The following is a 27341-nucleotide window of genomic DNA, read 5'->3' on the forward strand; positions in this document are numbered from 1 at the left end:
CACTCCCAAAACTTCTTCATCCTGTTGGACCTGGTTGCCCTTTGGTTGTCAATAATGGTGTACTTCCTTCGTTCAAATGTTATGAGTTTGAATCGCAAGTGTTTATTCCTTAGAATTCTCTTTTCTGCCTTCAATTTGGAGCATTGATAAATTTAATTCTTCTAAATCATTTATGATCTCTGTGAACCAAGTGGTGTTTATTTTGTTTTTCCAGAAGTAGCTAAATAACTGCTTCACCAGTTGGGTTTCTGGCAGTCTGAATACATGACAGAAAAGGCAGTTCTCCTTTTTCGCATTGTATCTATTATTGATTTGCTTTCACGATATACCACTTCATTAGGTAATAATCTCTTTTGGCCATCAACTTGGTGTTTCTTATTGATGATTGTCCTGATGATTCTTCTATATACTGGCTACAATTTATCGGTTGTTGATTTAGTGTTCAACTTGAAGAGTGTTTCACTAGCATAAGTTGCTTCGAGTTTAATAAGATATTAGTGATTTCATAGTTCATTGATGTATTATTTTAGCGGTGCATGTTTAAAGAGATGTGAGAGATGGGGTTGTGGTTAATAGTGTACAGATAAGGTAAATTAATTGTGTTAGGATCGAGCTCGATAGCTGCAGTCGCTTAAGTGTGGCCAGTATCCAGTATTTGGGAGATAGGTTCGAACCCCACTGTCGGTAGCCCTGAAGATGGTTTTCCGGAGTTTCCCATTTTCACACCAGGCAAATGCTGGGGCTGTACCTTAAGGCCACGGCCGCTTCCTTCCCATTCCTTCCCATCGTCGCCGTAAGACCTATCTGGGTCGGTGTGACGTTAAGCAACTAGCAGTAGCAATTGTGTTAGGAATTCAGCTGTGAATGATGCCTTGTTTGTGATATTACATATCTTTGTTAATAGTTCGAATATTATTTCTGATTTTTTTACTTTCCAAGGAAATTTCATTATTCTTTTAAGGATGCTGAATTGATCTTCATTGTAGGCCTAATCATGTTGTTTTTAAAATTCTCTATGTGTACTGATCTGTCAGTCCTAAAATATGGTTTATTCATTGCTAGATGCGATTGTTTCTTCCATACAGTATGGGAATTGAACTTTTGATTCGTCAGAAATATGAATTTATTGCAGTGTTTGGACTGGAAGAATAACAAAGTTCTGATATTGCGAGAAACAGTATTAGTTAGGGAAAGTTGGATACTTGAAGTAAACTTTCAGCAATTTTGTTATGTTCGGTACGTACAGTAAATGGTATGTATTGAAGAGATATTAAGTACAGAATGAAAATGCCAACCAGACACCAGTGGAATCTGAACCCACAACTTCCCGATTTTGCGTCAGCTGCTCTATACAATATAGCTATGGTAGGCCAGGTCAGACGAGAAAACGGCTGAAGAGAATTGAATGAAAATCAGTATGTAAAGTCGGGGAATAAGTCGATATAATCTGGGCTATAAATAACTTTATTCCTGCCGAATGAAATGGTAGTTTAGGGGAAGGCCTAAAATTTAATTCTCAAATATTTGTTATTAGTGGTCCTATTGATAAATACTACATAACTACAGTTATATAGAATTAAATTTTCGATCACTTATGTGTTACACATTTTTAGTCTACCGCCTATAACATTTTTTTCTTTTTTTACAGTTGGCTTTACATAGTACCGCCACAGATAGGTTTTATGGCGACGATGGGATAGGGAAGGCTTAGGAGTGGGAAGGAAGTGGCCGTAGCCTTAATTTAAGTAAAGCCTCAGTATTTGTGAAAATGGGAAACCGTGGAAAACCATCTTCAGGTCTGCCGAGAGTGGGGCTCGAACGCAAAGTGTGTAAACAGAATTTATTGAAAATCAGTATGTAAAGTTGGGGAATAAGAAACTGCAGCGCATGCTGTAAATAATCTTGTTCACCCTGGTTGAAATGGTAGTTTAAGGGAAGGTGCCTAAAAGTTAATTTTTAATTGATTTAGTCATGATTGTCTTAAGGTGTAAACACGTATAGTCATCAGTCCATATCGACAAGGAAAATTGTGAAGATGATTATAAAAGTGACAAGTCGTAAAGGAATGATAGCTTGAATAATAAGACAAGAGGGAGTCATGAAAGAAAGGACTCGCTTTAGATTAGATGCCCCAGTATCACAGAGTCAAAAGAAAACTAAATGTGAAGGTCTATAATATAGAAATTTTCTAAAATTGATCAACAATAACAATACATTGACCATTGTTTTTTGTTATGTGCTTTGTGTCTTCTGCTGCCACTTATCTCCGATAGATGGTATTACTGCTGCACACCGAGTGTAACAGTCTGACTGAAAATTGGTGGGAATTAGATGGAGAATTAGATAACTCTCTTCTTTAGCATGTCATTCCTCTGGTTCATAATTTTCTGATGCTACTGGTATGTAACTCACTGGTTCATCATAGTATTCCAGCTATTTGATTCCTACTCTGAGGCAACTTTACTTCTTAAAGAAGAATCCAAAGTATGGAAAGAGTAAAGTATTCTATAATGATAATTTGCATTCTCAAACTATGCAAAATGTAGTGTTAACTTATTACTGTAACACGATGAATCACAACACTGCATTTCTAGGAAGGACAAGTTCAGGAATGAAAAAGTTTGAGAGGAGGTGGGAATAGGAGACTCTCTACTGCAGATGATTCAGAAAGCAAGACTGAGGTTGTTCGTCCATATACGAGGGATGAGTGCAAGCAGGACTGCAAGAAGAGAATATGAAAGAGAAATAAAAGGAAAAAGACCAGTGGGCAGACCCCGAGAAAAATGGACTGATCTAGTGTAGAAAGATGTTGGGGAGAGAGGAGAAGATTGGGAGAAGGTTACGAGAGAATGGTGGTTCACGGACAAAGACGGAGGGAGCTCGTACACCACACCCGGGCAACTGGAGATGGTCAACGATGATGATTAATTTATGGGCATTTCCGTTTGCATAATTAGTAAAATAATTGAAACAGGGTATCTTAATCTTGATAAAAGAACTGCCTGTGTACAGTACATTTTAAAATCTTCTGGTGGTGGTGGTGATTATTGTCTGAAAGGGGAGAACAAGATAATTGTCCTCTCTGAATTCTAATTTGAAGAGAAGGAATAGACTTTCTTGAAGCTTGTTAAAACAAATGACTTCTTCTACTGTTGGGGTCGTTAGAGGGCAAGAGTTGACCAAGGGCAATTACATAGAGAAGAGTAACTTGAAAAGCCTGACACAAGTAAGTTGAATCAATATCAGATTCAGTTAGCAGTTCCTCTGGTTGCTAACACTCCAACACACACTCCCAAATTGAGAGCCCTAAAGGAATCTGACATTTCAGCCACATCTTATGTCTGAAATATGCACCAAATCAATGTTTGGCCCATTCTAAACATATTCATCCATGAACATTTTTCTTAAAAGAACATCATCAGATTCTATAAGGTCACACTCAAATATTTAGAAATAGTATTTATGTTTATCTCTGTTTAATACTTAGGAACTTGCCGGGCTGATTGGCTCAGACTGTTCAGGTGCTAGCCTTCTGACCCCAACTTGGCTGGTTTGATCCTGGCTCAGTCTGGTGGTATTTGAAGGTGCCCAAATACATCAACCTCGTGTTTGTACATTTACTGTCCCATAAAAGAACTCGTGTGGCACTAAATTCTGGCACTCAGCGTCTCCAAAAACCGTAAAAGTACACTCATCTTCATAAAAAAACAGAACACCGTGAAAGACTAGAGATAGGAAGTTCATATTCACAAGATGTTCATTGGTATGTTCTGCAGAAATGATTAGCATTTGTCACCTAGGTTCAGCATGTGTCATGTTGCATAGTAGGCACTGGGTCCTCCATCGGCACTGATAACTTGTTCCGTGTGTGACGCGTCTAAGGCGCGAATGACGTCCTGGGGTTATAGCCAGCCATGCTGCATTCACCTGGTTCCACGGTTCATCTTGGGTAGTTGGCATTGGGTTACAGCGCCGCACCTGTTGTTTCACCATATCCCACTCATTTTCAATTGGCGACAAGTCCGGTGATACAGCGGGCCAGGGCAACAGTCTAACATTCTGTGACAAGAAGGCACGTGTTCGTGCAGCAACATGTGGTAACGCATTGTCCTGCTGAAATATGACGTCTGGGGTATCGTGTAGAAAGGGCATGGCTACGGGTCGAAAGATATCGTTCACGTAGGTCAAACTGGTCACAGTGCTCTGGACATGCACAGACTGTGATTTGTGGTTGTACCCAATAGCACCCCACACCGTAAGGCCTTGAGTTGGTGGTGTATGTCTTGTACGAATGCAGTCATTGTGATGCCTCTCCCCCTGTCTGCGGCAAACCAAAATGCGGCCATCATTTTCAAATGAACAGAATCTGGATTTGTCTGAAAATACTATATTCTGCCATTCCTGTCCCCAGTGATGACGTTCCATACACCATTGCAGTCTAGTATATTTATGCACATTACTCAAAGATAGGCATAGAAGTGGACGATGCGCCGGTAACCCAGACCGCAATAAATGGCGACAGACTGTCACTCCTGATAGTGTAAGATGTGTTACACTGTTCCGCTGTTGTGCCAGAGCCGAGGAGGACGCAGATCTGTCCTGCAATGCCATTCGGGTGAGATGTCGATCTTCTTGGCAGGGTGGTCTGGGTGGTGCGGCCAGACCCATCTCGTCATGTTCTGCGGCCTTGTGTGAATCATTCTGTACACACCCGTTGCACTGCCGACACACTTCGTCCCACACAAGCAGCCATTTCCCGGATGGATGCATTATGTTCTCTCATGCCAATAATGCGCCCTCTTTCAAACTCACTCATTTGACGGTACGGTTCTCACGTAAGCTTCAAGGCATCCTGCACATCACCTCAAGTCACACTGATCCATTACCTTCGGTTTATAGCGACAACAAGAGCCGCAGGCGCATTTTACCAGTCGGTGGTGGTGCACCAAGATATCGATGTGGACCTTGAATCTTGAGGGCCAACATAGTTCAAATGCTAATCATTTCTTCAGAACATACTCATGCACATGTCCTGTGAATGTGAACTTCCTATCTCTAGCCTTTCAAGCTGTTCTGATTTTTATGAACATGAGTGTAGTTAGTGGGATGTAAAGCCAATAACGTTGTTATTAATTATTACTCCTTAGGAACGTATATTCTGGAACTTATCTTAATGATATCCTGCTTTGTCTCCACTCCAGCATTTACTGCGAGGTGTTTGGATAACCGTTGCTCTGTCATTGGTGTGGGTCCAATGTCTGTACTCCCTTGACCTACTTTCACCATGTCAAACCCCACTCTTTGCCACATAATTGACAAGCTGCTTTTTATTTTTAGTTTCTTGTTTTGTTATGCCCATTCATAGAGCGTGTTGGAACTTGTTCATTGACTGATGGCTTTCGCCTTCCTATTCTTCCAAAATCTCTTCATGAACTCACTGTGTTGCCTCTGCCGTTCTTCTCACCACTTTCTACCAGTCCTGCTGCTAGTTTTGACCACACGTGTGTTTATTTACTGAGGTCCTGAGGACTTTGTGCGATTTTTCATTAGTTCTATTATTATTATTATTATTATTATTATTATTATTATTATTATTTCAATTCCTTATGTAGACTATGTAAGGGTTCTTTAGAGGATGTAATTTATGTTTACGTGAATGGCTTTCGAGGAAATATATTAAATTAAATAAATTAAAAGAAAACTAGCAACCTGTTAAAAAAGCTCATTAGAATATCCCAAAATAAATCAATAAAATAAAATACATTTATGATAAAAAATTAAAATATAAATTTAGTTCCTCGAAAGCCATTCGTACTTGTTAAGATGCTCATTAAGAACCCTTGCATAGTTTACATAAAGAATTGAAATATGAGGAAATAATAATAACAATAACAACAAAAATAAAAAACAGTGTGTCAATGGCGTGGCAAGGAGAGGGGCATGATATGGTGAAAGTAGGTCAACGGACTACAACCATTGGACTCACGCCAATGACAGTGCAATGGTTATCCAAACATCTCGCAGTAAATGCTGAAGTGGAGACAAAACAGGAAATCATTCCAGAATTTAAGTTCCTGTGTACTGAACAGAGATAAACATAAATATTATTTCTCAATATTTGAGTGTGACTTGATAAAATCTAATGATCTTTTAAAAACGAAACATGTTATTCTTTGTTTAATAGTATGTTTTTATCCCTTGTTTAATAATGTGTTTTTTGCAGGTATGTTGTAGTATAATGTTTATATTTAACTTGTTTGTTCGACAGACTGAAGAGCCTTTAAGTTACACTTAACTGAGCCGACACTGGAAGGTATGGCTTCCTTCTAAACAAACAAAAGTGAAGAGTTGGCGTCGAATGACATAAGTAGAAGAATAGGCTTGAGTGGAGCTTTTAAAAGTAGAAAAGATCATAATATGCAGATAAAGTTTGGAATTCAAGAGGACAGATTGGGCCAAATATTAATAGGATGAGGAGTAAGGGATTGGAATAATTTATTAAGGAAAATTTCCAAGTTCTCTGCAGATATTTAAGAAAAAGCTAGGTAAACAATTAATAGGGAATCTGCCACCTGGGTGACAGCCCTAAATGCAGATCATTGATTGACTGATTAGCATGCAAAATTTTATATTTGAGTACTTATGTACTGGCAAGTGGCATGAATTGGAACTGTTTGTTCTCTTTCATCACCTGCTTATGTGAAGGACATATTTGTATACACATATAAACAGTATTAATAAGCTGGGAAGCCTTGATTCAGAATATAAACAGCTGCAACATTCTGAAACAGGAGGAGAACCGATATATTGAAGCTACCAGAAACATAGACGAAGAAATTAACAGATGTTTAACTGAGTTAAACGTAAATGGTAAAACTAACGATATGAAGAACGGACACAGTGAGTATGACGCCAAGAAACTCAGAAACAAACTACGAGAATCTGAATTTGAAAAATTGTGCCAGTTGAGAAGTAAAGGTCAGGGAGTGTGTCTGTACAAGCAGTTCCCTCCTGCAAACCACTGGGTTAGAAACCATGATGGCCTTTCTAGCACGGAGTGGAGAGATGCACTGAAAATGGCATGTAACGTTGCACTTGTAAGAGCTGTAACAGGAAGGTCCCTTGATGGTAGCCGCTGCAGAAGATGTAGTGAGACCGAAACATTACCTCACGTCTTGGGTTCCTGTGCCTTCGGTGAAGCTTTTCGAAACGCTAGACATCATAACGTCAGGTCATCCATAGCGCAGACGCTTCGTGAGAAAGGATATCAAGTGCATGAGGAAGTCCATGGCATCGGAGTAAATGGCAGCACAAGAAGGATTGATATGATCACAATCAAAGGGAAGAAAGGATATATATTAGACCCCACAGTAAGATTCGCAACACACACTGACCAACCAGACAAAGTGGACCAAGAAAAGAAGTCTATCTACCAGCCTACAGTGGTGTATTATAAGAACAAATACGAACTGGACGACATAGAAGTGAGGGGTCTCATGATCGGTGCAAGAGGGACAATCCCTAAGAAGACGATAGAACTGATGAAGACCTTTAACATCAGTACCAAGGAGTTCATCGACTGGGGGCTGAAAGCTCTAAGGGGTTCTCTTTTGATACTCAGACACCACCTATACTCACCAGATTGAGACATAATTTACTTATTTTATATTTGAACGAAATTGTTTGTGTATTCTTTGTCTTTGGCAGCCTCCAAGTGGAGGAAGATTTTGAAAATAAAAATAAATAATTCATGGTGATTTTCCAAAAGAAAATGTGTTAATTGAGATGTTTTATTTGCAGTGTTGCTGGGGCTCTGGCGAGATGCACAACACGAGTCCTGAGGGCCAGTACCGTGCCAATGGCGCACATAACCCAGAGCGTGTAGCTATTTTGGATGCTGGCGCTCAGTATGGTAAAGTGATTGACCGTAAGGTGCGAGAACTATGTGTAGAAAGTGAAATTTTGCCTCTCGATACACCTGCCTTCACTTTGAAAGAGAAAGGTTACAGGTAATATTTTCAATTTTGCAAATATATTGAATTAAAAATTCCAGTAGGGAGACAAAAATTGTACAGAATATAAATAATCATTACTTTTACTACATTTGTTTGTGGAATTTCCTTTCACTTCTGATGCATCATTGCTTTAGAAAAATTGGATTTATTTATTCACTTAGTTGGAATTCTATTTGTAAAATATGATGAAATTTATTATCTTCTTTTGTGAGTAAATTGCTTGCCTTTCTGCACTAATGTATCTCTGTTTTTTAGGGCTATCATTATATCAGGTGGGCCAAATTCAGTTTATGCAGAGGATGCTCCACGCTATGATGCAGATATATTCCGAATAGGCATTCCCGTCTTAGGTATGAATTCTTTTATAAAATGTGTTTTTTCCTTCAAAGTCCTGCCTGTTTATCTAGTGAGTGGCTTAGTTGATTACTTGCTTTCAGTGCTTGAGGTCATGAGTTTAGTCCCTGCTCACTATAGAAATTTTTGAAAAGTAATCCTGTGAAGCAGGAGAGGAAAAGGGCTGATCACTCTGCTTCTGACAAATCTGCTTCGGGAAGTTTTTTTGAGAGGATCCAACTGACCTTTGTGTTGTTGATTATGCTGACAAGATCTAACACTGCTTGAAGGAAGGTGAGCATAGATCAGTGATGTGGTCATTGCACACTGTATGATATGTGAATTGTAATCACATAAGAAATGGGGGAAATATTTTCTGTTTCAGTTGAGCCTGATAAAATTTGAGTGAATTGTCCTCATTGAATTGCTTTCTAGACTAACCACCTACTATTGTTATAGTAATCAGGTTACACTCCATCGTTGCTACAGTTAGCTGTTTATTCTAAATGTTTGTTTATATCTCAGAGTTTATTTCTCATTGACCAGTTACATAGTTCTGGTAATGTGATAAACCTAAGCCGATAATCAGTTTAATGATCACTTTCTGTTAGGTTGTTGAGGAAATTCTACCTTCAGTTAATTTTTCTTGCAAACAGGATAGCAAGGTTATTGGCTATGTATTGTTCAGCATTTGAGATCTTCTGAGTATCAGGAATATTTCAGAGGTACAGTTATTATAGTAGTTGAAGGTTTTGTATTTGTAAGTAATAGAATTGGGAAGTGTCCTCATAAAGTGATTTAACCACTCAGCTCATATCACAACTGTCTTGGTTTTGAATCTGGGCATTTCAGTTTGGGACTTCCTATGAACCAATGTTCACTAGAAGAGTCTGTTTTGGAACTTGTAGCTTAGTCCCAGATCATGTGGGTGTGCTATTAGTCCCATGCAAATGAATTATCAAAAGGATATTTAAATGAACCTTTGTACAGACATCCTTAAAGATATGTAATTTATTAGGAAATAACATGATTAATTATGATTTTTTTTTCTGTTTTTGTTTGTTTGACCGTTAAATTAAATGCCAGTCCATGTACTAGAAGAGACTGTGCATCAAGGAAAAAGAAAAACAGATTTGCAAGTCCTCATTTAAATGTTAGAGACCTAAGAAATTGTTGACATTACTGGATGCCTAAAAGTCATACCATTGAAATAGATTTATTATTTTAGCAATACTTGGTGAATGAGTGAAAAGACAACTACCTGGAATAAGACAGAAAGGCTTTTGGATTCTTCACCAGAACAGTGCTTAGCATACAACATATTTTGGCAAAGCACAAAATTTCCATGGTGGAGCTATCTTAGCATAGTCCCATGTAACTTCTTGTTTCCAAAGATCAAGTCTGCATTAAAAGGAACATATGTTGAGTCTATAGATACAGTGAAAGCCAAAGTGACAGACCTCATGCACAGCCTTTCTAATGAGATCTGCAGCATTCTTTCCAACAGTGTAAAATTTGCATGGGTTAGGATCTGAAGATGATTTTCCATGGTTTCCCATTTTCATACCAGGGGTTGTACCATGATGAATAGAAGAACCAAGTGTGATGACTCATTGAGTTAAAGCGTGCCCTGCCACGCAGCGCTAGAGTGTGATAGGTCTGGCGTACCTCAATTTCACAGCATCTTCCTGGTGCCTACGATGAGAAGTTATTGTCGTTTCAGCGTCACATACATCGGTTGCGGAAGGAAAATGCATATTTGCTTTCCCAAATTGGCAATGCAGATCAGACGCCAGTCTACTTTGAAATGCCAGGGGCAGGACTGTGAATATTAAGGGTGCGAAAAGTCTTACCATTAGAACAGGTGGTAATGAAAAACAACGGTGTTATGTATTCTTGCCGACGGAACCAAATTGCCGCCATACATTGTTCTCAAGCGAAAGACGCTTCCTAAAAATCTACCCGCTGGTGTTATCGTCAGATCTCAAAACTCCGGATGGATGGACAGTTCACTTGTGAAAGACTGGGTAAATTGTGTCTGGCAGCGTCGCCTTGGTGCATTATTGGGACAAAAGAGCTTGCTTGTTCTCGATAGTTAGCGCGGCCACACAACAAACGCTGTGTAGAAACATATCAAGGATGGGAAAACTGGGCGGGATGACTTCTGTGCTACAACCGCTGGATGTCTGCGTGAACCGTCCATTTAAAGCAGCCTTGAAACAGCTCTATACAGAATGGATGGTGGCTGATAATCGCACACTGACGTCAACTGGTCGCATTCAGCGCCCAGAAGTTCAGCTGCTGTGTTCGTGGATTTTGACGGCATGGAATCGTATCCCTGGAGACCTCATATGGAAGAGCTTCAGGAAATGTAGCATTTCTAATGCTATGGATGGCAGCGATGACCAAAGTTCCAAAGTTGTTACTGGTGGTGATGATGATAATGAATGAATGAACTCATTGGATATCGTTCTGGAAATGTTTGTTTCCTTTAATTTGTACTTTCTAATAATTTGATGTGTGGTAGCAAAGATTGTAAATAATTTTGACTTCGCTTCTTTTTAATTATTTTTTTTTTTAAAATAAGGGTGCGGGTCTTATTCGGTTGCGGGTGGTATTCAAGATTATACGGTGTATACACTGTCGTTTTTTTTTTTTAAAGTGAGAGATTGTAATTAAAATACCACGGCAGAGAACAATGGAAAAATATCATACACGGAAATAAGAGCTACGACCTTCATCACATGTTGCGAAAGGCACAAGTAACTCAAGTGTACATATACATAAATAACACATACTCCCAGCATATTAAAACAAACACCCATCAGCTATTTAAGGGTAATACTCTACTTACCAACTCAGTTTATCGGTTTATGGGCTTTGGCAGATTTTCGAGATTGTAAATCTCGCAGGATTTCTTTCATTCTGAAGAAAAATTGGCACATCAGATATTGATAAACAAGTCTGGGGATTACAGTATATCCATAACTTGTTGAAGACAACAGCCAGCTCTTGAAGGATCAACTGAAATTTTGTCTATAGAATCGATACAATAAAAAAAAATTTCACCCCACATTGATTTTGAGTTCAGTTTTTCATTAATTACTTTCTCGGCCTGGAAAAGAATGTCACATATACTTTTCAAAGGGCGTGTTAAAAACACTTCATTATTGCTTGAACCGTAGTCTGTTATTTCGAAGAGAACTGAAAATGTACTTTGATTATTGTCACGTAGAAAATGGGCACAGGGCGAACACTTAATGATTTTAGAAGGGTGATTAACAACGTACCCAGCCAAGGTCTGGAGAAATTGCTGAATTGTATGGACGGAATCTTGGGTAAGGCATACAATATTGTAAAAAAGTCTAAAACAAAAGTAATAGAGTGCAGTCATACCTAGCCAGGTGATGTAGGTAATATTCGATTAGGAATTTTTTTTTTGCTACGGGCTTTACGTCGCACCGACACAGATAGGTCTTATGGCGACGATGGGATAGGAAAGGCCTAGGAGTTGGAAGGAAGCGGCCGTGGCCTTAAGGTACAGCCCCAGCATTTGCCTGGTATGAAAATGGGAAACCACGGAAAACCATTTTCAGGGCTGCCGATAGTGGGATTCGAACCTACTATCTCCTGGATGTAAGCTCACAGCCGCGCGCCTCTACGCGCACGGCCAACTCGCCCGGTGATTAGGAAATTAAGCCTTATAGTAAGTAGATGAATATTGTTACTTGAGTAGTAAAATAAGTAACGATGGCAGAAGTAAGGACAAAATAACATGCAGACTAGCATGAGCAAGGAAGAGATATCTTACGAAAAGGAATTTACTCGCTTCGAACACTGCTATAGGTGAAAGGTGATGATTGTTGTTAAAAGGGGCCTAACAGCTAGGTCGTCGGCCCCTAATGGTACGAGGTGCAAGGAAATACAAATTAAAATTAAAACTTCAAAATGTATTGACTAGAATCTAAAATGAATGGTGATGAAAAGGCCTTTTCGGGATCAGAAAGCACACTAGAATAATAACCCAAATTTTGATCAACATTAGACTGACCTTTTAATTCTCCATTTGCTGATCCACTCCTGTCTTCAATCTTCTTTCTTCTTTTCAGTGTCTCCTGTTGGGAGTTTCATGGGACTTAATCTCACTTGAAAGGTATTTCGGCAAATTAGGGAAATCTGAGACGCTGCTCCTGGACGTAATTGCCTTCTCGCACGAGATATAACCACTTTTTCACCATTCACTATAAAATTATCTGATTTTACTATCAAATCATCAGAGAAATGAACTTGAAAAATTCTACTATTACGCGTTAACACAGTATCCTTTTGTGGAATAGCTCTGGCCCATTTTTCAAATTAATTTATATCCTTTGGTGGTGAAAAGAATCTTAATACCATTAACTACTCTACCATAGCCTGACTTACAGCCAGGCACAAAACAGTACGGCATGTTGAACTATTAATTTAATCAAGCCACATAACACAGCAAAGAAAATTCAACTTATTGACTTGAAATATCTCGCACAATAACGTCTCATGCACTTTCCTACACATGGCTTCCCGGCACTACTGGAGCACGTGTTGGACACCGTCGCTTGCAGCGGCGGGTCCACAAACTACCGTGCTATAACGGCTGAGTCATCACACTTGTTATTCTATTTGTCATGGTTGTACCTTAAGGCCATGGCCAGTTCCCATTTCTAGCCCTTTCCTATGGCATCGTCACGATAAGACGTATCTGGAATAGGAAAACTTAAAACGGTCCACCTTTTCAATTGAAGTTTTCCTATTCCATTCTCAGTTCAATACGGACAAAAATGAAATTCCTAGGTTTAAAAGACATATCTGTGTCTGTGCAACATAAAGAAACTTGTAAAAAAAAAAAAAAAAAAAAAAAAGTATTTGGATCAGGAAGGGTAACTACATTGAAGGTAGTATAACATGTCCATTGTTTCATCTCTGGAATACATATCCTGTTTATTTTAATAAAAAATAATAATGTTATTGGCTTTACATACCACTAACTACTTTAATGGTTTTCAGAGATGCTTAGGTTGCAGAATTTAGTCCCTCAGGAGTTCTTTACATTCCAGTAAATTTACTGATATGAGGTTGACGTATTTGAGCACCTTCAAATACCATCGGACTGAGTCAGGATCGAACCTGTCAAGTTGGGGTCAGAAGGCCAGTGCCCCAACTGTCTGAGCCACTCAGCCCTGTTTATTTTCTTCTCACTCCGAATGCCCAGTTTCATCAACAATTATTTATTTAATTAATTAATAATATTTATTTTCAGCACATATCACAAATAATAATAAAATAAGATTACCGTATAATCCTGAATACCACCCGCACTTTCTTTTTGAAAATATCCCTTCTAAAATTAGGTGTGGGTCTCATTCAAGCCTTTTATTTCGCGGTGCGATACTTCATGCGTCTTAGGTAATGTTATGTTTTTTTAGTGTATTTTGTTTTTAAGGGTTGGCACTGGATTCAACCACATACAGTGTTTATTTGAAAACAAGAAGTGGACGTGTGTACTGTATTGTTCTCCCTTACATATTTCATGTGATAATGGAGATTTGTTCTATAATAGAAATGTGCGTAAAACTTTGTTAAAAGTAGACTGTAATTTATAAGCTCAGTAAAATTTTTTCTAAGTATGGAACAACTCTAAAATAAACATTGGCACTCTCGTGGTCTTACGATATAGATGTTGATTCCCATCGCCGTGACTTGGCAACTGAGCTTCTCAGCGTGCGCTCCCCCAACTCCAAACACACTTTTACGCTTATTTTACCGTAAGAGCTCGTTGGCAGCCTGTCTACAGTCTCATATTCTTAGTGCTATGTGTAAACATGAATTCAACAAATTCTGATTAAGTAAAAGTGGAATAGCTGACAACAGTGCAAAATGAACCAGAGCTTGCTAATATAACAGGGTTTGCGCATGCCCATTGTGTCTAAATGTACATTAAGATACATATGATTTTAAAATAAGCTTTCTAGGTTCTTATGGACCTTCACCTTCATTTCTGTATCCTGAAATTCTTGATATATGGACTGTTGATATAAGAACACAAACAGATTTAACTTACTTTGCCACCCCAAGATGCACAGAAAGTAGTAAATCTTGCAAGCCAGTACTGAGATAAATCAAGACCTGTGACTATTTCCTATTCTGTATGTACCAAATCAGTAACAAACCTGCTGCTGTGAATAATTAGTGAAATTGTGTTCTGTATACTGTTATTATTTATATAAAAAATTATTTACCTAATTTATGTTTCCTGTGCCTGCTTGATATGGGTAATGATATATTAAGATATGATTAGTAAGTACACAAGAACCTCGATTATCCGGATTAAGTGGGATCGGAACTGATCCGAATTATCGAAAATCTGGATAATCCGAAAAACTAAAAAAAAACCAAATACAGTACATGTTATATAATATATTAACATAAGTGGTACAGTAATACCTTTTTTCAGTTGTAAAAAAAAATATAAGAACAGTTTTTGTACATTTTGTTTTATGCACTAAAATAATATGCGAGTTTTTTCTGCTTTATGTTTGTATAGAGTTTGCGCGCAGCACGATCATGAAGATGTTTAACTAACAGATCTGCCAGTGTGGTTTCACTCAAGGATTCTTAATAGGCCATCAGTTTGTCCAACTGCATTTTTGCCTCTCCATGAGTCATTGTTTCTTCTAATGGAGTGGCGGTTTCATTTTCAAATTCACCATCAGTGAATTAATAGTGCGTTCCATTCAGAAGAGCGTGGGTTCGAATCCCACCTCGGCTGTCGTGGAAATGGTTTTCCACGGTTTCCCATTCTCAACTCCAGGCGAATGCCGGGACAGTACCTTTGATAGACTGTGGCCGAATTACTTCCTTCCTGTCCTTAACTATCCTTGGCAGAACAGACATTCAAGAAGAGTTGTCGCCGTGAAAGAAATCCTGTACAATTGAAAATAAATGTTTATTATTTTCGATCGGAATAAACCGAAGATCTGGATTATTGAGGGCTGGGTAAAGAAGGTTCTTGCTTACACTGATGAGTAATGGAATTAGAGATAGCTACCATTTTGACGAAATAGTGCTGTGGTTGGCCCAGTGAATGTAATAATCAGTCAGTTGGCATTGATCTGCATTGAGGGCTATTGCCTAGGTGGCAGATTACCTGTCAGTTTTTTTACCTAGCCTTTTCATATATGATTTACCAGGCAAGTTGGCCGTGCGGTTAGGGGCGCACAGCTGTGGGCTTGCATCCGGGAGATAGTGGGTTCAAACCCCACTGTCAGCAGCCCTGAAGATGGTTTTCCGTGGTTTCCCATTTTCACACCAGGCAAATGCTGGGGCTGTACCTTAATGAAGGCCATGGCCACTTCCTTCCCACTCCTAGGCGTTTCCTATCCCGTTGTCGCCATAAGACCTATCTGTGTCGGTGCGACGTGAAGCAAATAATAATAATTTCTTATATGATTTGGTGTTCTACACGGCTGCTATGTCTTTGGACCTTGCATTGTCTGTGTGAGTAACAGGTGAGCACAGGGTGGGTAAGATATGAGATCTCAGTGCGCTTGTTTGCGGCCCGATTGTCGGTGCCACACGTATGGGCTATTCCATCTCTGAAGTTGTGGAAGCAGCGGGCCACCTGTGTCCACTGTGTACCTGGAGTACATAGATTCGGATGAAACCTCTTTAACCAGGGTCAGCTGCCATGAAGTATGTTTCGAAGAAGTCACCGTCGACTGACTTGAAAGATAAAAGTGGATAGATGGGCCACAGCTCAACAGATTGCCCTCAAATTCTGGTTAACTATAAAATGTAAACAGTCGTACCATCCAGGATGACTTCCTCACAATGAAGTACAGAAGCCATTGTCCCACTTGGATACCACTGCTCACTGCACATTACAAGGCATAAAGAATTTCATTGCCACAGGAGCACTCCCATTGAATTCTCAAAGCATAGATAAAGATTGCCTGGACAAATGAGTCATGGTACCAGATTGTACATGCCGATGGAAGGGTATGAGTGCGTCACTAAGCACTGAAGACAATGGATTCATTTGTCAGCAGTGTAGGGTTCAGGCTGGAAGTGGTTGTATCATCGTATGGTTGCTGTTCACATGGGATGAAATATGACACCTCACCAATATTTTACTCACCTCTGGATGGAACTGGACACCATATAGGCGCATCTTGTCATTTGCTATTCCAGCAGGGAATGAACCAGAGGCTGCACGTCCCTCACCAACGAATGATAGTCACTTTTTGTCAGGTCATGTCCACCCATTTTGACACCACCACCACCACACTGCAGGAGACCTGTACGTAGAGGACGACAGTGCACCATCCAATTGCTCCCAAATTATGGTTGATAGGTTCGATGAACATTCCTTGGACGTAAGGATACTTGCCTGGTTGCTAAGGTCACCCAACCTCAGTCCCATTGACTCAGACAGAGATGTGCATGTCATTGACGCAGCTCCAAACAATCTCCAATCATTATCGGAAGCTGTATAGTGATCATGCAACAGTATGACTTCCCTCTCTTCTGGTAGTTTGTGAGTCCGTCACGCCACTTTGTCATAGTGATTAGGGTGAAAGAGAGTGTTACATGCAACTAGCCAGGTGTCTCTAATCCAATTGCAATTGCTCATCAGTGTTTAGGTATAGCCTGTATTTTTCAAAATATTTTGAGGTGACAAGTTTTATGTAATTCATAAATCATATGACCTTGAAAGCTGAAAAATTTCAATCCTAGTTGTATTGCATGTAGAGTATGTAAGGTTGTGGACCGAGTGGTTTGGCATGGAATGGTTCTATTTTCCAATAAGTATTTTACTAGGTTTGTTCATGATTCTAATTGGTTGTTTTAAGATATTTTCTTCTTGCAGGCATTTGCTATGGTATGCAGATGATGAACAAAGAGTTTGGAGGTCAAGTTATACGGAAGGATGGAAGGGAAGATGGTCAGTTCAGTATAGAAGTGGATAGTCGGTGTTTATTATTCAAGTAAGAACCTCTTTTTCATATATCATTCTTACTACTTGGCATTGATAATGAATATGTAATTACTTTATTTCTGGCCATAGAGGTTTGGAGAAGGTGCAGCGAGTTTTGTTGACACATGGAGACAGTATCGAAAAAGTGGCAGACAGTTTTCGTATTGTTGCTGCCTCTGGTTCATTCCCTGCTGGAATAGCAAATGACAAAATGCGCCTATATGGTGTCCAGTTCCATCCAGAGGTGAGTAAAATATTTGTCATTCAGTGAATAACATTGTCCATAATACTCTTAGATACTATTCTTTCAGCTAAATATAATGATGATGATGATGATGCTTGTTGTTTAAAGGGGCCCAACATCTAGGTCATCGGCTCCGTTTCAGCTAAATAAAGAGTATATTTGATATTCTTTTTGATTTTTTTGACTAGCTGTGGTATGGCTGGTTAGATGCTCATTTCCTGAGTCCAAAAATATTTTTGGCTCAAATATTTGCATGTTGGTTTTCATATGAGAGTAATTAAATGCAAAACACGTATCACAAATTGTTGACTAGATGGTTAAGGAATTCCTGTAGGGCTAAAATCTTGCAGTCAGACATCTCTTTTTAAGGCCCATTACGCTCTTTATCGTCTGTAAATCACACTTACTTATGATTGAGATGCATTTGTTATATACCGCATAATCCTGAATACCACCTGCCACTGAATAAGACCCAGACCCTAAATTTGAGACGGCAAAATACGGAAAAATATAAAAAATCAAAGAACTTACGTACCTATTTAATTATCTTCAAATATACCACAAATATAAATTCAAACAGCTTACAACTAATAAAATCATCACAAAAATTGAAAATAAAATCTGTCCAATACTCGGATCATTCACAATTCACCGTCGTCATCTGAAGTTTCACCATAGGAACTTTCATCCCTGGCATCTTTCCACAAATAGTCGTCCTCACTATTGTCCACTGAATTTGAAATTCCACATTTCTCAAAGCTTTTGAACACTATATCGTTGGGAAGGCGCGCCCATGCGGTCTTGATCCAGCTGCATATTAGTCCCACTTCGGGCCTCTTCACTCCAGTTGGTGTTAACGCATGATCACCATCAGACATCCATTCAGTGTAAAACTGTTTCATTGCAGTTTTGAAAAGCCGGTTCACGCACACATCCAATGGCTGTAGAATAGAAGTGAGTCCTCCGGAAATTATCGCAAGATCTGTTTTACCTTTCCTCATCATTTTTTTTACGGTGTCGGTTGTATGTCCTCGGTAACTGTCCAACACAAACTTGTTTCATTTTTGTAACAAAGCTCCTGGGCAACGTTGCCAAATGCACTTCACCCAGCCCTCAAATAATGCACTGTCCATCCAGCCGGACTCACGTGTTTTAACAATAACACCTGACGGCAAGTTTCCTTTCAGAAGTCTTTCCCTGTTCAGAACCACATGTGGAGGGAGTTTGGTTCTATCTGCTAATACGCACAACATTACCGTGCATCGTTGCTTTTCGTTACCACCTGTTCTGATGGGTACACTTTTAGAACCCTTCGTATCCACTGTATTTTCCAATGGCATTTCAAAATGGACAGGTGTCTGGTCAGCATTCCCAATTTGCGATAGCAAATAAGAATTTTGCTTCCTCAAATGAATAATGTGACGCTGAAAGGCCGTTAATTTTTCTTCATACGCCCCAGGAGACGTGAAATAGGCGTACATCTCTGAATGCACAATCCCTTTCTCCAATAAAAGTTTCAGATCCATCCGCGGCTTGCAGTAAAACCCTGTTTTGAGTTCATTTGAGATCTCTAGTGCTTTCATTTGACACATTTCACTAGAAACACCATATCCTAACTCACGTTTTTCTATCACAAATTTGTGGAGTCGTCGTTCAATTTCCGGAAACACTGCGCTCCGCCCACGGAACGCTCTGCGATCACTGTTACTTTTTAGAATTTTTACCTTCTTCCGCTGATCATGAATACATGATTCATCAATATCGTACTTTCTTCCGTATATTTCAGCTTCGCTTATAACTTTAAGTTTTTCATGCCAGTAAATGACCGCAGGCACCGTTTTGAATCCATTGCTTACTATCGAGAGCACTTTCACTGGACAGATACGGAACTTGAATGTGAGCGAGGTAGACTTATGTAATCAACAGTCTTGACTTTTGCAAAGTACTATATCCCGCGAGATCAGCTATTCGCACACACTTGTGAAACAAATGGCGATCGAGCATTCGCAGCACCGGCTTTCATATTTACCGCATATTTACCCATATTTGATTTACTGTATTTCATTATATTTCGCGTTTACATGCCACTGTAACCTTATTGAGAGAAAATCAATCTTGTTTTCTAGAACGCAAGTAAAACACAATAAGACCTGAATGCCCATTTATATGTGGTATGTTGAGTACGGTAACTGTATTAAAATCTATTTCAAGACTCTTTGTGAACGTAGCAAATATTTACGAGAATGAACGGCTTGAATACGTCCCGCACTCAAGATTTAGAAGCAATATTTTGGGGAAGAAAGTGCGGGTGGTGGTCAGGATTATACATGTATGTGTGAATGTGTGTGTGTGTTTTTGACCCGTTTTGGTGTAATGTTTATCTTTGCTTCTCCCTCACGTCTCTCTAGCCTGTCATTTTTTTTTTTTTTTTCTCTGGTGTATGCAGTGATATGGGGCACTTTCTTCTCCCCACCCCCATCACAGGAAAATAAACTTAAATAGCTTAGGTACAGCTCCCTAATAGAAACAAAACTTCACAAAATCATTAACAACAGGCATACACTTCAGTAAATGAATACAAATAATAATTATTTTAATAATACTGTTACTTTCAATAATAATAATAATAATAATACTGCAATACCATGCTATTATTACGTAGCATAGAAAAAGAAGTTGCAGCTTTGCTGCTAGGCATTGAACTATCTCTCCCTTGTGGCATTTATATAGGCAAACTCCTACCCTGCAAACGACATGCAGTTCCTTGGGTGGTGGGGAAACTGTGATACATGGGCGACCAGTATCCAACATCATGAAGGTGGGCATAATCTATATTATGACCCTGACAGGAAAGGCAGATGAAATATTGAATTTTATGGATAAATAAAAATTATGGGATTGAGTGAAATTAAATGGAAGGCGAAAGGAAAGGATATACACAATACCAGGAGTGCAGAAATCTCTGGTGCCAGGTCACCACAACGACTGTGCTTTTGCTACTGCGCCTAGGTTTCGGCCCCTCTAGTAAGTCTATTGCCTGTTTTTTCATACTTACTTTCTTCTCCTACCCATCAATCTGATGATATTGAGGTAAAAGAGCTAGAAATTGTTGATTCCATGTGGTCTTAAGTGACACATTTGCGATTAATAATAATAATAATAATAATAATAATAATAATAATAATAATAATAATTTAGGAGGAAGTTGACAACCGTTAACTATTAATTTTATATCTTTTTCAAGTTTTTTTGTTTTTGTTTTTAGTACCCAGCCCAAAGCTGATTGTATCTGCAACAGCTCCACCATTAATTTTTATAGTTGGCCTAAGCATCACTGAAAAGGAATACTACGGAAATGAGGAGCGAGGTTTGTTTGCTGTTGCTTTTAGGCTGCTCATCCACTGGAAGAGACTACACATGATTACGAGATGAGGCGACTACAGGTGACTTTAATTCATGCGACTACACGTGACTGGGGTCGTCCACTGTAGGTGACTTCGCGCGGCTGTCAGTTGGCATCTGTACTCTGTACAGGCTTGCGTGTGTTTCCTTAGTAGACGCCAAGTTATTAAACGTATGAAATATTCTGTGAGATGGATGATGAGGATTTAGTTTACATTCTGGAGAGTCCCTACCGGATGAGGCGTTAGAGGAAAAATTGCAAAAGAAGACATCGGTGCTCGGTAAACCCAATACTAGCTAAAAGGCAGCCAATGGGAGAATTTCATCATCTGCACAATGATCTGGATCTGGACAAAGACCCCCAGAAGTTCTTTGATTATTATCGTACATGATACAAACCCCCAGTCCTCTGGCCAGGGATATTAATCATTTACAATTAAAAACCCCTGACACGGCTGGGAATCGAACCCGGGGTCGTCGGGTGACAGGCGGACACGTTGCCCTTTACACCACGGGGCCGGACTGTTTTCAATCATACTCTCTTAGGTACTGTTTCCACTTAAATTTGCTTTTTTTTCGTTTCCTTTTAATTTTATATTACAACAGGAACTGCATATGTTCCCGTATTGAAATTATAAAAATAATATATTATAAATAGTAATAGTTATTTGTTTTATGTACCGCTAACTACATTTTTATGGTTTTTGGAGACGCCGAGGTACGGGAATTTTGTCCTGCACGAGTTCTTTTACATCCCAGTAATTCTACCAACACGAGGGTGACGTATTTGAGCACCTTGAAATACCACAGGACTGAGCCAGGATCAAACCTGTCAAGTTGGGCTCAGAAGGTCAGCGCTCTACTGGCTGAGCTACTCAGTCCGGCATATTATATAAATAAATAATAATTTAATAAGAGTACTTACCATTATCAACACCCACTTCCTCTGCAACCTTTGACCATAGTTTGCGTTGTATATCTCGAAAATGATAGTGTTTATCTTGCATATTTCATTGTAGTGTTCTTTCACAAACTGCACTTATCAACTTTTTCACTATCTACATCCATAACAAATAGAGTATTGATAAAAATAATGTTGCATATGATGACAGACAACCAGATGCTTGCAGGAACCGTGGAGTACAGGAGACTACACGCGGCAAATCCCATTCGAGTAGGATCTGTAGCTTGTCGCCTATAATCGCTGCTCGAGGTCGCTTGCAGTGGACGCGGTTCGGTCACAATCTTCGCTTTGGGATCAGTCGCGCTAGTACGCTCGTAGTCGCCTGATCTTGTAATTGCACGTAGTCGCTTCCAGTGGACGAGCAGCCTTAGAGTTAGATGCTGATATTACAAATCAGTCTGCCAAGTCTACTAAAATGCACTTTACACACTGACCCTATGAGAGACATTTTCATATCATTCATAACAGGGACTAGGGGCCAATGACCTAGATGTTGGGCCCCTTTATGCAACAATCATCGTCGTCATAATTATAATCATCATAACAGGGACTGGCTGCATTAGGAATGGCATTTCTACCATCTGTCATACCTCAATCCCTTTCATATTGTCAAAGTCAAGGATGAGACTGAGACAGGTCAGTGAATTTAACAAATTTGTTCTAGTCCTTACCAGAGCTCATTGTATTGCGTCTCTCTGACAAGGGCAGGTTTTACGTATAAGGAACAAAAAATAAATCTGAATTCTGACACAAACCACATGTTGACTTACTGTGCTCAGTATATTATCTGACATATTTTATCAGTGACATACCAGTTGAGGGGAAACTGCATGTTATTGGAATTAGATGCTGTTATGATTTGTGCCTTAGAGAAGTATCTTATGCAGGTGAATCCATTTATGATAATGGTTAGTAAGATGTCTTACAATGATGTTTGATGCTAATCAGTATTGTCATGAATTACTTACAATATTTTGCTTGAATGAGGGTGTTCTCAATGAAAATTCTGTGGTACTTTCATTTGTTTGTCAAGACAGTTTACTTTGTTATACATTTGTTAATAATTTCCTACATTTTCGTTCAATTGAAACAGGTGGATCTGACCACTAATGGGAAGACAATGCTCCGTAACTTCTTATTTGACATAACAGGCTGTACGGGAAATTATACATTACAAGGCCGTGAAATAGAGTGCATCAAATATATAAAGGAGACAGTGGGCAACAGTAAAGTTTTGGTAAGTGGAACAAAAATCTGTTGTTAGAATCCCAGTGGGATTGTAGCCATTCTGTAACATATTGTTATTTGTGCAGTTATTGGTCAGTGGTGGTGTTGACTCCACGGTGTGTGCTGCTCTTCTTCATAAAGCCTTGCGCCAGGATCAGGTAATAGCAGTGCATATCGACAATGGCTTCATGCGGAAGACCGAAAGCCAACGAGTGGAGCAGTCATTGGAGAAACTTGGACTAAGGTTAAAGGGTATGTGTCCTTTGATTGTACATTAACTGAACAAACTATTGGACACAAAGCATAGGTCCTATTATCGTGATCATCATTGCAGCAAAATCTTGCTTCTTTGAAACCAACCTCCCCCTTCTCTCTCTCCAGCCTATTACAGGGTGAGGGTGACACACACACACACACACACACACACGCACACACACATACACCCACTCACTCTCTTTCTCACTCGCTTTCTCTCATGACACAACTACCTAGACCAGTGAGCAATGAAATGCATATGAGACAATTTTATATACAGTATAATAGAATGATTAGGTTTAAGTTCTGGTGAACTTCAAGTAGGTAGGAAGTGAATTCGTTCCTCATATTCTTAATTTCTTCCTTCTGAGTCCTGGTTCCAATTCATCATTCCTTAACACACCCCTGGGTCTCTTGCTTTCAGTCGCAGTTTCCTGCCATTTTCTTACTGTTCTGTGTGGTTCCAGCTCTTTGACATACCAAACCACCTTTTCCTGGCCTTTGACAAGGTTTCACTCGGTGACTGTTTAACATGGGCTTGTTGTATTATCACTTTCAAATCTTGGCATTTCTTGGTGTTGTTTTTATTCTTAAATATTTCATCTCCACAGCTTGGAGCTTACTGGCATCTCTGCTGGTTAGAGTGCAGGTTTCAAGGCTACAGTATATGTGATGATCAGTATCAAGAAACTGTTTTCATTTTTTATTTTATTTTAATTTGGGCATTCCGCAGGATTTTTTGCACATTTATAATTAAAATGTGTGCATTTTTGGATTAGACTGGTAATCTTAGCATGGGACTGATTGTCTTCCATAACCATACGGCCTAGATACTTGAAACGCTCTACTTGTAGCGTTTCCCAATCCAAAGTTATGTTCACTCCCCGGGGGGCTCATTTCCGACTCCTGCACTTTTCTTCCCACATAACATCGCCTCATGCTGACGTCACGTGGAGGGCTCCTGTCGGCAGCTGTTGTGGTGAACGATAAGGAACTCAGTGTAGGTCTACATTGTGACACACAGTCTTATAACATTTTCCTTATTTTGTAGATTGTTATCTTGAACATCAATGAGGATTCTAGATGTGGATTGTGAGAGTGGCTGCGCAGTTATTTTCCAGGTGCACAGCTCTGGCAGTGGAGTATTCTTTAACCTTTTAAGTCCTGAGCTACCAAGTTGACTGTTTGGTACCTCAGTGCTGAGTTTTTTCATTCGTACGTAAAAACATTTGTAGAAGCCTCAATTTTTAACTTATCAATGGGGTGATTAGCCTAAAATGTTTATAAATGTTGGTTGTTTATAAATCTAAATGCAAATGGAAAATCCTACACTTATATTCAATATTATTTTGAGAGAAAACAAAATTTCGCTTATGTGCTCATGCGTGCATTATCTTTATACAAAGTAAAGACCCCAAATTAATATTATTTCCTAAAATCTGTAGGCAACTAATACATGTAACTTCTTAGAAGTATATAAGTTGATATTTTAAAATACTTTCCAAACCTGGAAGGTGGTGATAGTTAAATGTTTTCTACTGGTTGTTTGTGATGCCGAATTGTTCAACTATCTGCACCAACTCCACTGGCACAAAAGTTTCCAAAAAATCAATGATTTTTGGGTTGTCATCAAACATTACTTAGCCCTCTGAGCCTGTCACAGTTACCTGAAATTCTGGTGAAGAAAAGTAATCCATCCGCCACAAAATTAGCGATAAAATAGCTTTCGTACTCCCTGTGTTTTTCTTCTTTCGTTTAGAGGGAGGCTCTGTTTCTCTCTCACATACAATATTTTCGGCATTCTCTCTATCACTCTCACTTTCAAAATCGCTTGACAATTCCTTAAAAATGATTATCTCCATCATCACTTTCCGCTGTGGTTAATAACTGAAAGATTCTGTGATCCGAAATAACATCGCTGCAAGAGCAAGTAAATTGTTGTTCCGCCATGTTTGTTTATATCACAGATGAACTCCACAGACGTCTACAAAAAGCTCTGTAAGTTACTTCCCGAAGCTATAGTCTCTGATCAGTTACTTCTAAATAATGTCCAACAGATGGCAGAACATGTCAGAGATCAAATTCGGACTCGAAAGTGAACCGGGAAACAAAAAAAATTAAAATTCTCGCGCACCGTCTATAGACGGGCGTAGCACTGGTGGACCAGCTGCGTCAGCCCCTCTATAGGCGGGCATAGCACTCATCGGGTTAAACAAGGATGTTGAAAGCAACTTCATTGAGCTACTCAGTTACACCTTCGACATGTTGAATTCCAGGGCCCCTAAATATGAAAAGAAGTGGATATGGCTTAAACTTAAAGAGCCAGGAAAATACTCTGAAGCACTTTCTGGAGGTAATAACACTTTATAAGTAAGTAATCTCAGTTTGTTCTGTACTGAAGATACAATAAGTAAACTTTCAAGAATAAAATTACTGTGTCCACCTATTCAATGCAATTATATTTTGTAGTGATTAAATCCTACTTGAATTATTAACACTAGTTAGGAACATGTTTTGCCCTAATTTTGGGCATCTTCAGCCTAATACTAATCTTAAGGTCAAGTCTTAAATCTATTAATCATTGGAAGTTATGAAATTTGCATAAACTTTCATCCATACAGTAGGAGAAATCCATATTACATTTTGGACGTTATCTAGACATTGTAAAGTAATTTAGTTGCTTCCTTGTTCACAAATACTGGCTTTTAATTAATGTACTTGTAAACTATGTAAATATCAACTTTCGTAAAAATATTTTTAGCATAAGACCATTGTATTTAGTATTGCACCCGTCCACCTCCCAAGTCCCAGACTAGCATTTATCTCAGGGGTGTCGGTTCATTATTTAAGTCATCAAATATAAATATAGCGGCATAATAGAACACGGGAATGAACGGAGCAATTTAAAATTAAAATGGGGAAAGCTCGAGTGTAAACTTGAATTTAAGGACTCCATGATAGGACTAGGAAGTGACTGTTAACTTTAAAAAGGGTACCATCTAACTACAATGAAAAGATTATGAGAATGGTTTCCTTTGAAATAATTGCCAGAAGGAGCAGTTTATTACGCCATCCGACGTACGAAACTTTGATACATTTGGCAATGATATTTAAATTTCCACACATGTTACATAAACAAATCACTTGCTATACCGCAAGTGGTATCAATATCTTGCTGGGTTGCTTCTGAAAGAAATTACAATTGGAGTATAACTTATGGGTCGATTCCATTTGAATCGAACCGTTGTTCAAGGATATAGCTTCCTTCTATCGGGAGCCCGAGCATAACCCATGTTACGGTCGGCTTCCCGATTTAACCAAGATGATGTACCCCGGCTATATACATTTTTCCGAGACCGGTACTCGGACTGGGTAATGTTTCTCGTGAATTACGAAAAATGGATTACACGGACAGTTCCTATCTTACGATGTCCAGCTGATGCCATACCACTGAATTAGCATTTATATTTTATTTACACATGATCTGAGATGTTACAAAGTAGCCTCAGTAGACTACTGCCGCAGATGAGATAATGAGAAGCGGTGGGAAAAACCGTGCCGATGACCCCCCTCGCATCGCGGGCGAAGTAAACAAACACACCAAGTATTACTGTAACTCGTCCCGTGCGGAAACCGTATGATAACGAGGTAACAAATGACTATAATATTTATCATTCTTATTATTCAAACATACGAATCGAGGGATGTTGTTACCAATTAATTAATTAATTCACTATCGTCAGAATATTCATTTATCCACGAAGTCATCATCATTGAAATTATTATTATTATTATTATTACTCAACGGTTCCTGGCACTGCCACGTTTGATTAATATCGTCATTATTATGTGGGACGCAAACACAAATGGTTATTAATATTATTATTA

The 27341-nt window shown here is 39.0% G+C and overlaps 1 protein-coding gene across 6 annotated transcripts in view; it reads left to right on the top strand.

Moving 5' to 3' along the window:
- Positions 1-27341, top strand: part of bur (GMP synthase burgundy) — a 190445-nt gene that overhangs the window by 29065 nt on the left and 134039 nt on the right. For all 6 annotated transcript variants that reach the window (XM_067136338.2, XM_067136339.2, XM_067136340.2 and 3 more), the window contains 6 exons: positions 7801-8009; positions 8271-8365; positions 17254-17371; positions 17452-17605; positions 23065-23208; positions 23285-23450. In XM_067136338.2, coding sequence (XP_066992439.1) covers positions 7822-8009; positions 8271-8365; positions 17254-17371; positions 17452-17605; positions 23065-23208; positions 23285-23450 — 865 coding nt within the window. In that variant the 5' untranslated portion in view covers positions 7801-7821. The remainder of the gene's footprint in view (positions 1-7800; positions 8010-8270; positions 8366-17253; positions 17372-17451; positions 17606-23064; positions 23209-23284; positions 23451-27341) is intronic.

The sequence above is a fragment of the Anabrus simplex genome, chromosome 1 (genome assembly GCF_040414725.1).
Source record: "Anabrus simplex isolate iqAnaSimp1 chromosome 1, ASM4041472v1, whole genome shotgun sequence".
Taxonomy (NCBI): domain Eukaryota; kingdom Metazoa; phylum Arthropoda; class Insecta; order Orthoptera; family Tettigoniidae; genus Anabrus; species Anabrus simplex.